This window comes from Sminthopsis crassicaudata, chromosome 4 (genome assembly GCF_048593235.1).
Source record: "Sminthopsis crassicaudata isolate SCR6 chromosome 4, ASM4859323v1, whole genome shotgun sequence".
NCBI classification, from domain to species: Eukaryota; Metazoa; Chordata; class Mammalia; order Dasyuromorphia; family Dasyuridae; genus Sminthopsis; species Sminthopsis crassicaudata.
The window spans coordinates 196,665,874-196,675,767 of record NC_133620.1 but is presented as its reverse complement, the minus strand read 5'-3'; the positions used below and the strand labels follow the sequence as shown (position 1 = coordinate 196,675,767).

At 41.2% G+C, this 9,894-nt stretch overlaps 1 protein-coding gene across 5 annotated transcripts in view; it reads left to right on the top strand.

Annotated features, from left to right (window-relative positions):
- NR2E1 (nuclear receptor subfamily 2 group E member 1) overlaps window positions 1–9,894 on the top strand; it is a 28,980-nt gene that overhangs the window by 1,923 nt on the left and 17,163 nt on the right. For all 5 annotated transcript variants that reach the window (XM_074310152.1, XM_074310151.1, XM_074310150.1 and 2 more), the window contains one exon: window positions 5,784–5,929. In XM_074310152.1, the coding sequence (XP_074166253.1) occupies window positions 5,784–5,929 (146 nt within the window). The remainder of the gene's footprint in view (window positions 1–5,783; window positions 5,930–9,894) is intronic.

Sequence of the window (9,894 nt, the reverse complement as noted above, 5' to 3'; positions counted from 1 at the left end):
GGTGGGGGAAAGATTGTAGGTTCCCAATTCATCCTTCCGATAGTGTGGTTTCTTTGACAATGGCTTTTCCCCTTCAAACTTCATTTGCTATTCAAGCTTTACATCCCAACTGAGCTGCTGTGTTACAACTTCTCTTGTACACTTTGTGTATATGTACGTGTGTGTGTAATAGCTGTATACGCATACCATATACAGACATCGTTATCGCATACCGCTTTGGTCTGATTTTTACTTAGGTCATTATTTTCCTCCGTACACCTTTGGTCTTACCGAGGTTTGCTGGAGTACAGGTACTTTCGGAAGCTGCAACCTAGCGGTTGCAACAATCTAGTCTCAACACTTCCTGGTGGAGGTTTTGTTGTTCTTGTTTCCTTCTGTTTTATTTAGTTGTAGGTCCTCTTCCCTTCGCATCCCTCTTCGCCACAATATGTGTGGCGGGGAAGGTTTAAGTTATAGGCCAAAGAGAGCTGAGAACTCCCTGGTGATTGGCAGAAAGTCTCCTGCAGGTGGGAGTTTATCCTTCCTCCTCCCAAAAAAGAACTGGGTAGGGATTTTCTTTTATTGAGGTCAGACGAACATTCCGAGCATGTGGTATTTGGGTTATTATATATATATATATATATATATATATATATGTGTGTGTGTATGTATATATACATATATATATACATATATACACATACATAGCATATATATAGCATATATTATATATATACATAGCAGCAGACATGAAAAAGATATGTTTGGAGAGGAAGGAAAGAAGAAAGGGAAGGAAGGAAGGAAGGAAGGAAGGAAGGAAGGAAGGAAGGAAGGAAGGAAGGAAGGAAGGAAGGAAGGAAGGAAGGAAAAAGAAAACTAGGAACTTTATTTATTAAGAAGTGAGGAACTGAGGTCAGAGGTAATGTAAAAAACAACTTGTTCTGTTTCTTGCAACTCACAGCAACAGTCTTCCGGGGTCCTCATTTGCAGTCATTGTACAAGTAATGCGGGGTTGATTTTTGTCACTTTTGGGTGGTGGTGAATTGTTTCCTGAGATATTTTCCCACGAAAGAAGCAGAAAGTAACGCTTTTACGCGCGTTATTGTCACTTGGCTGAACCCTGAGCGTCCAAAAAGAGTGGAGCTAAAGGCGTCCGATTCCTGCCCCTGCCCATGAGATGCAGGGTCACAATCTCCCTTCTTTCTTTCCCGTCGTAAGAAGAAAACCAAACTACCCTTTCACTTCGGCAGGACAAGACGTTTGGCTGCCTGTTCCGAGACCGGGTTTTCTCTGAATCCAAAGCTGCCGGGCTGAGCCAGTAAAAAAAAAAAAAAAGAAAGAAAGAAAGAAAGAAAGAAAGAAAGAAAGAAAGAAAGAAAGAAAGAAAGAAAGAAAGAAAGAAAGAAAGAAAAGAAAGAAAGAAAGAAAGAAAGAAAGAAAGAAAGAAAGAAAGAAAGAAAGAAAGAAAGAAAGAAAAGAAAGAAGAAAGAAAGAAAGAAAGAAAGAAAGAAAGAAAGAAAGAAAGAAAGAAAGAAAGAAAGAAAGAAGAAAGAAAAGAAAGAAAGAAAGAAGAAGAAAGAAAGAAAGAAAGAAAGAAAGAAAGAAAGAAAGAAAGAAAGAAAGAAAGAAAGAAAGAAAGAAAGAAGAAAAGAAAGAAAGAAAGAAAGAAAGAAAAGAAAGAAGAGAAAGAAAGAAAGAAAGAAAGAAAAAGAAAAAGAAAAAGAAAAGAAAAACAATGAAGGTTGTTTTTTTCCGGATCCCCGCGCTAGGAGCGGCTATGTTCCGGGGGTAGGATGTGTGTGTGTTGGGGGGAGGGGGGGAGAAAGCGAAGAAAGGATAAAGATTTTCGAATGAAGCCACAAAGTATAAATCTCTTAAACTTTCTCGGAGCTTCTTATATTTAGCTTTTCTAAGATGGATTGTGCGAGGACGTCTGAGGTCAGGTCCAGAAGCCCGGGAGTAATTCGGACAGAGGTCACAAACTCTCGCGGCTCTTCATCTACTCCATTGCGTCTGTCCTGTCTGACCAACCAAACAAAACTCAGAATTCATCTTTCGTTCTGATTAGGACCCATATAGAGCCCCGAACCCTGCTTTTCTTTTACTCAATCACCCAACCCTTTCCAGAGTTCGGGGTACACATCTAGCTCCTCTCCTAAAAATGTAAGCCGAGAAATAGTACGAGTCCGAGCACAGCTAGAGCAAAACGGTGCCGGTTCTAGGGACTAAGTTGGACTCGGGGTGCCCACGGAGTAGGGCTAGACCGATAGCCTGGGGAGGGGGCGGGAATAGGGCAAGGGGGACACGCCCGGCCTGCGGACCTCGCCTCGCTTGGCTTCTCTCGGTTGGAGTGTAGAGCTGTGTCAAATGTGATCCCTTCCTGGGTGGTAACAAGACCCCAGCCAGTCACCCCTCCAGCCCAGACTAACTTCTTTCAACAGCCTCTGATGGTAATTACAGTAATCGAAGCTGCCATATATCTTTAAGCAATTATAACACACAAAAAGCCCGAGGGGACCCCCTGGCGAGGGATGTTAAGAACGGTTTCCCGGCCCCAATAAAATCCCACTTTCCTCACGTTGTACCTCGGCTGGCCAAATCAGAGGAGCTTTACAACAGGACCAGCCAGTTATCTCATGACCCCGAGTCATTGTAACGTGGCTTGGTAGGGTTGTTTTTTGGTTGAGACTTTTTTTTTTTTTTTTTTTTTGAGCAGATTTTCTCTGCCCAGGAATTTTTCTCATCCCCTCCTGTCCCCCAGCATTCTCGACTTCTCCTTTCCCAACCCCCACTACCTAGAGTCGTGTACTAGGGCTGTCTCTAATCAGTCAGAGCACCATACATCTAGAGTATGGGTGAAAGAAGGCCCTAGCAACTCAAGTAAGACTGCTCCAGGAAGACAGACATAGCTGAGGGAGCTAGAATCAGAACTGAGGGTGGAGAGTCAGTCTGTCTCTCTTGGCTGAGTTACTCCCTTCGCTCCCTCATCTCCACAACTGAAGATAGATGAAAAAGTTTGCTTTTGTTCAGGAATCATCAATTTTCCCTTGAAGCTCGACAAAGGAAAAACAACCAGAGACAACAACCATAGCAGTAATAATAATAATAATAATAATAATAATAATAATAATAATAATAATAATAATAATAATAATATCGACCAGAAAAATTAGTAACATTATCTAATGTGAAGCAGTTAACAGAAGGGACTGCAACAAGTCTCACAAACTTGAAGTACAGTCTGAGCTACTGGATTAGAAACCTGTTCCCTTGCATTTACTAAAGTCATCTGGAAGCTGCAAAGAGAAGATAAGGAAAAGAACCTCTACATCCATTAATTTCTAGTGATCACAACTCCAAGTCGATTCAAAAAACAAATGCTGGGAATAATTCCATGCTAGAAACCTTTGGGTACTTGGGAGTACAAAGACAAAAATAAGACTGTCCCTCTCAAGGAACTCCCTTCTTCTACTGAGACAGGGTTACAAAGTGTAAGCAAAGAAGTAAATAAATACAGCTGTATAAAAAGTAAAAATAAAATTAATTTAGGGAGTGAATGATCCAGATAGACACACAAGGATATTAAAATTGGTCCAAAGGGAGGAAGATTGACAGGGAAGCAGGTATGCAGACAAACAGACAGTCCTTCCCTTAGAGGCAAAGTCAAGTTCTCTGATTTCTCCAAACTCAGTGGGTGACCTGGGAGTTCCTCCTGCAGAGAGGGCCTAATGGCCAGGAAGCCAGAGACAGGCAACAACGAGTTTTCTTGGCTGCTATGACCCGGCACATGAAGAGAAGGGAGATGGCACTGTTGGCTGTACATTCTCACTGTCTTCTTTCCATCCACCCTCCAGTACCACTCTCACACCCCACCCCCAACTTCTCTCTGGCTTTGTACAAGCCTGTGGGCGCGGAAAATGTCTCAGTTGATGTGAAGATGGAGAGGAGACTGGGGTTGGAGTTGGGGGGGGGGGGCGCGGTGGAAGAGAGAATTGAGTGCTTTCCCCTTTTGGCATTGTGTGATATCCGAATTCCCATGCTACCCTTTTTGACGGGTCACTGGTGACTCTATAGGCAGGTGGTAAGAAGGGTTTGTAATTACACAGTCCCAGGAACCATTCCTTGTTGCCCACTCTCCCCCTCCTCCCTTCTTCCCATTTCTGTCCCCGGACCTCCTACCTGCACCAGTCCCTTCTCCACCACTGACCTTCCACCCTTAGCAGGGAAAGCTGGCCTGGATGTGCCCATAATGGTTAAGTATGGAAGAAAAGTTTACCCTACTCCAACAATCACACACACACACACACACACACACACACACACACACACACACACACACATATACATACACACGCACCCGCACACACCACTAGCCTTTCTACTTCCCCTCCTCCCTCCGCTTTTCTTTTCTTTCCCCTCCCTCCTCCGCCCCAGTCCCCAACTTAATCCCCAGTCCTCTAGCTATGTTGTATATAGCAGCTGTCGAGTTTCATTTAGGGGAGAAGCTGGCAGGTTGTACTGATTGGGAGCAGTCAAATGGGTTTCAATGAGAAAATCATTAAGTTAACACTTTATCTAATGTCCTTATTGTCTTCGAGAAAGGAGGTTTTCTGAGACTTGATATTAGTCCCTGTGTACTCCGTGGATCGGAAAGCTGAATTGTGGGGCCCCCTCCCGGCTCTGGAGTAGGGGGAGGCTATTTTGCGCCTTATCCCCTCCCGGCTCTACTTCTTGTGTGCCTAGGCTGATAATGAAAAAAGTAACTAATGGAGAACGGGAAGTAGAAGTTGGAAGAGAAGTCGAATCTTACTGTGGGGTGTGTGTATACGTGTGTGTGCGTGCCTTGTGCGTGTGTCAGACGGGCGCCGGGCATTAAAAACGGGAGTGAAATTTTCAGTCAAATGTCAGTTTTTTCCTCCCCAAGCCTGAGGACAGACAACCAAAGAATGCATCACCTAAAAGAACCAGTCAGCTGAGGAACTAAGGTTTGAGGAGAAAGGAAAGCTACTTCCCTCAAGTTGGCACGGTTGGGAGGGGGAGGGGAGATTCTTTTAATTCTGATAATTAATATTATTTTAAAAGCATTTATTAAAACGTTGGGAGGAGAAATTATTTCTAAGATTCATCAAACAAAAGTGAGGTGAAAGTTTCGCAGCTACAGAGTATTATTATTATTACTTCTACTACTAAGTATAACTATAGTAACAATAGATCTCAGAGCTGGGACCCAGTCTCCATGGCGGGTTCCCAGAACGTTTCTTTTTCGTGTCCGTTTTTAAATTTCAAGTTTGTCGCGTCTCTCCATCACTAACGGCTTTCCCGGGCTCAATGGAGAAGCCCAGGCAGGCAGGACAAACTTTTTGTCGCAGCAAAACGGCGAAGGGCATTTTTGCTATTGCCTCTACTGCAACTGAGGCTGCCGCCGCGGAGCCCGGGACTGCAAGGCCCTTTTATTCCAAAGTGAGCCTCGCCGATTGTAGAGGATTCAAATAAATGTAGCGGTGCATGAATAATGGTCATTGTAGAAAACTGACACTTGCTCAAGGGAGGGTGGGGGGAAAGGTTTGGCTATAAAATAACTTCATTATTTGCGTTTACCACAGCTCCAGTGCTAATCCCTTCTCAGGTCAGATTGCTTAGCCTCTCTCTCTCTCTCTCTCTCTCTCTCTCTCTCTCTCTCTCTCTCTCTCTCTCTCTCTCTCTCTCTCTCTCTCTCTCTCTCTCTCTCTCTCTCTCTCTCTCTCTCTCTCTCGTTTCTCTTTTCCTATTCTCCGTTCTTTCGCTTTTCCGCCTTCTGATTTCAGGTCGTATTTTAGACATCCCGTGTAAAGTGTGTGGGGATCGCAGCTCTGGAAAGCACTATGGAGTATATGCTTGTGATGGATGCTCGGGGTTTTTCAAACGGAGTATCAGGAGGAATCGGACATATGTCTGCAAATCTGGAAACCAGGTACCAGTCGTTATGTCTCCTCTTCCCAAGGTATCACTCTCTCCTCCTCTTCCTCCTCTTAAGTGTTTTTCCTTCGATCTGCTAAAGAGTGCACACATGGTTCTTCTATTTGGGATCTTTTCCTGCATTTTTTTTTAAACCGTTCGTCTCCTGGTCTTCACAGGCTCCAACATGGGTAAAAAGCATAGTGAGAGAGAAGGGGCGTGGAAGGAGGAATAGGATTTTTTTCTCAAAAAAAAAAAAAAAAGACAGCAACACAGAGGTTAAAATGTTTTCAACCCGGAGGAATTATTTTTAACAAATGGTAAGTCACAGTCAAAGTGCTTGGAAAGTAGATCACAGTTTCGAACCCAGAACAGGCTCTTATTTCTTTAAATCAAATACCAAAGGAAAAGTCCTCAGATTTCCATCCTTCCCGGGAAGCTCCTCTTCATTTTCAGTAACATGTATGGATCCTTACGCAAATCTGGTGTTTTAGAAGTGACCTAATGCCTTAGGGAAATTCGGGAGAGTTTTTCTCTCCCTCTAAACTCTTGTTCTATTCTCCCCTAGGGGAAAAAAAAACCTTTAGAAGGAGTCATTCTAATAATGATACCAATCAAAAGTCAGGAGCATTCAAGATTCAGGGAGTCAAGTTTCGTTTGTAAATGTAGCTTTAAAGAAAGCAAATTCCAGAATATTGTATAGAATATTAGAGTTGGATAAATAAGGCAGATGAGAACAAAGCAATTTCTTTCAACCCCCAGGCCCGGAGTGGGTTTTCCTCTTCCCATCCAGTGTATCATAATCTGGGCTGGTGTCACCTAGCAGAGATCATATTAGCAAAAGAGACGGCTTTAAAAGGTTGTTGGAGGCTTGAGGAAATTGTAGCTGGCATATCCCTGCAGAATTCAACAATCACCAATGGGACTAACCGAATTCTGGCATAGGAAGTGGGGGAGACCAACCAAGAGCCAAGCCAGGGCAGTATGAGAATTTCAGAAGAGCCTCCTGAAAGGAAAAACAGATGCCTCTATCAATAGAAAAGAGATGCCCAGCTTTTTAATGGGCTTAGCTTTTTCTTTTCATATCAGCCTTATGGTCACAGAATCTCCCCTCTCATCAGCCATTGAATCATAAATGCTCATTTTAGTGAAGATAGAGTTCTAGCTAAGTGCTTATAGTGTTAATATGGCAAGAAACAACTAGCAGCCTTCATCATACTACTGAGGGAATGATCAAAGGTATGGAAGTTGTTGTTGCTTTACAGAATTGTGGCAACCCACTATATACATTCATACATACATATATATGCATACATGCATGCACATATAAATATTTAAATATATACACAGAAATTACATTGTTATTACTAAGTTGCTCTGATTCCTCCTTGGGCTATATCTATACTTATGAACTAATTTGATAGAATTATATTTTTAAAATCATATAAACATAGCAAAATGAAGGAATAATTTAGTTTGAAATTTTCATTTTGTGATTGATCATTTCATTCCTGTTTGAAAATCACAACTATGTATCTATTAGGTACTTTAGTATCTCCATACTTGGGCAATTAGGTGGTTCAGTGGATAAAATACTTTCCCTGGACTCAGGAAGATCTGAATTCAAATTTGACCACTGACATGTACTAGCTGTGTGACCTTGGACAAGTCACTTAACCCTATATTTGCCTCAGTTTGCTCATCTATAAAATTAATCAGAGGAGGAAATAGAAAACCACTCAGGATCTATGCCAATAAAACTCCAAATGCGGTCACATATATTCAAGCAGGCAGGAATGAACAACAAATACACACACACACACACACACACACACACACACTACTTCTTGGAATGTGGAGGAAATTATTACACTCACAAGATGACAACACTGTATTAGAATCATAAGATTACAGTTTTAGATATGGAAGGGGCCTTTGAAGTAATCTAGTCCAACACTCCTTAGTACAGAAAAGTTAAGGAAACTGAGATTAATTGACTCATCCGAGATTACTTGTAGTAAGTGACTAACCCAGATCTTTTGACTCTAGACAACTTCACCATGCTGCTTTTTTCAATTAATTTTATTTATACAGTGTGAATACACCAACAAACAGAATTGAAGAATTCAAAATAAGGGAAATGTTCTTTTAAACACCAGGAAAGTAGCCAACTCAAACTATATTGATGACACTAGCATTTGTAAATGAGCAACAATGGACCTTAGCTTACCTTCTCTTTCCTGCTTTTGCTGGCCAAATATATAAATTGATCTAGTCAGATACCTTTGTTCCAGGCTTTTGATAGTGATGTACATTTAATCCAGTTAGATGCACATAAACAGTAGTGAAGGCCTTTAGTTAGGGTTAACATCTTCGTCAAAAGAGTAAGATGACACTCTTAATTAAATGTTAACATACTTTAAAATTTTTTTGGAAATCTTTAAAAAGAATTGCTGTCAGGGAAGATGTGCTGTAGAATTGTTCCAGCAATCTCCTTCTCCCCCCCAAAAAAATTATCTTTCATTTTACTCAATTTAGAACCAAGACATCAATAATTTGAAATGATTACAAACCCTTTATGCCTCTCTTAGGTCTTCAAAGGAGGCTTCTCTTTCTCTATCTACACAGTAAATATATGGATACTAATTGTATATGTAGGAGAGTGCCCTTTCTTCCCCAAAAAGAATAATCAGAAAAAGAATAATCAGGAAAAGAATCACTCTGAACATTTAACTCCAAGTTTCCTTTATATAGATTTATCTCACCTTACAAAGCAAAATAAAAGTGTATCTTTATTCCACTTTTTTCTACTAGACATATAAAAATACTTCCATGAATAAAAAGAGAGGAAGTACCTACCTTTGATGAATAAAAGCTGGTCATGGAATCAGAAAAACCTAGATAAAATATTAGCTCTGTGAACTCTCTAAATATTATCTCTGTTATAGATTCTGTTACAGATAAATTGCCATTAGTGGAGGCAGTTTTCACACTTCAATAACATCATATATCCAGATAAAAAATAAAATAAACACAGAACACAGAGATTGAACTAACTTTTTAAAGTCAGTGTTTGTAGCCTATTGGTCTCAATACATGTTGTTATTTCCTTCCCAAAATTATACTATATGCTGTAGTTTGGGGGTTTCTTCATGCCTTTCAGTTCTTCCCTTTTCATCCCTCAATGTGTCCCCTCTGGCTTCTTTAACCTTAAATTTGCTTCTCTCCTAAGAGATTGTCCCCAAATCAATGTATATTTTCATAACTCTAGACTTAGTCAAATCTTCAGGAAAGCCAATAAAAATGTTGAACCATAGAATCAATTTAGGAAAGTAAGAAAAAACTGAACCCATAGGGTATCAGTGGAACCTGAAAGGAAAGCCTGACTGGTGAAAAACGGAGTAAGGAGGCAGACCACAGAGATAGAAAGAAAAAGGAAGGAAGGAGAAAGAGAAGTGGAGAATGAAAGAGGAAGAGAGCTCAGAGATCTGCCCCTATCTGAAGCAGCGATGGAAGCCTTTCCACTATAGGGTGGGGGTGAGGATGGGGCATAGGAGAGAAAAGAAGCCCTGAAGGTAGGCTGCTGTCTTTGGTGCTGAATAGACCTCACCAACCTCTTTGTCCAAAGGTCTCTATTTGAAAATACCTCTCAAAAGTTAACAGTTCCAACTTGACTCAAACTCCAGGTGGCTGATCAGCTCAGTATTCTTCCTTCTATTCTCACTTCCTCTTCCTCCTTTTCATTTGGCCATTTACCCCAGGATTCTTTACTTGCTTGACTGAGGCAACCAGTACTCACAACACCAAGGGATTTTTTCAAGCTCAGAGAAGCAAACTAAGGTCAGGAACCCAGCTATTTAGTGCCTTTCTAACACACAAAAGGAATTATCTCAAATTGAGAAACCCAAAGCCTTCAGGATATAAAACTTCTACTTTCTGGGGGTTTCAAAGGCAAAAGCAACAAAGTCAAAGTTGAAAATC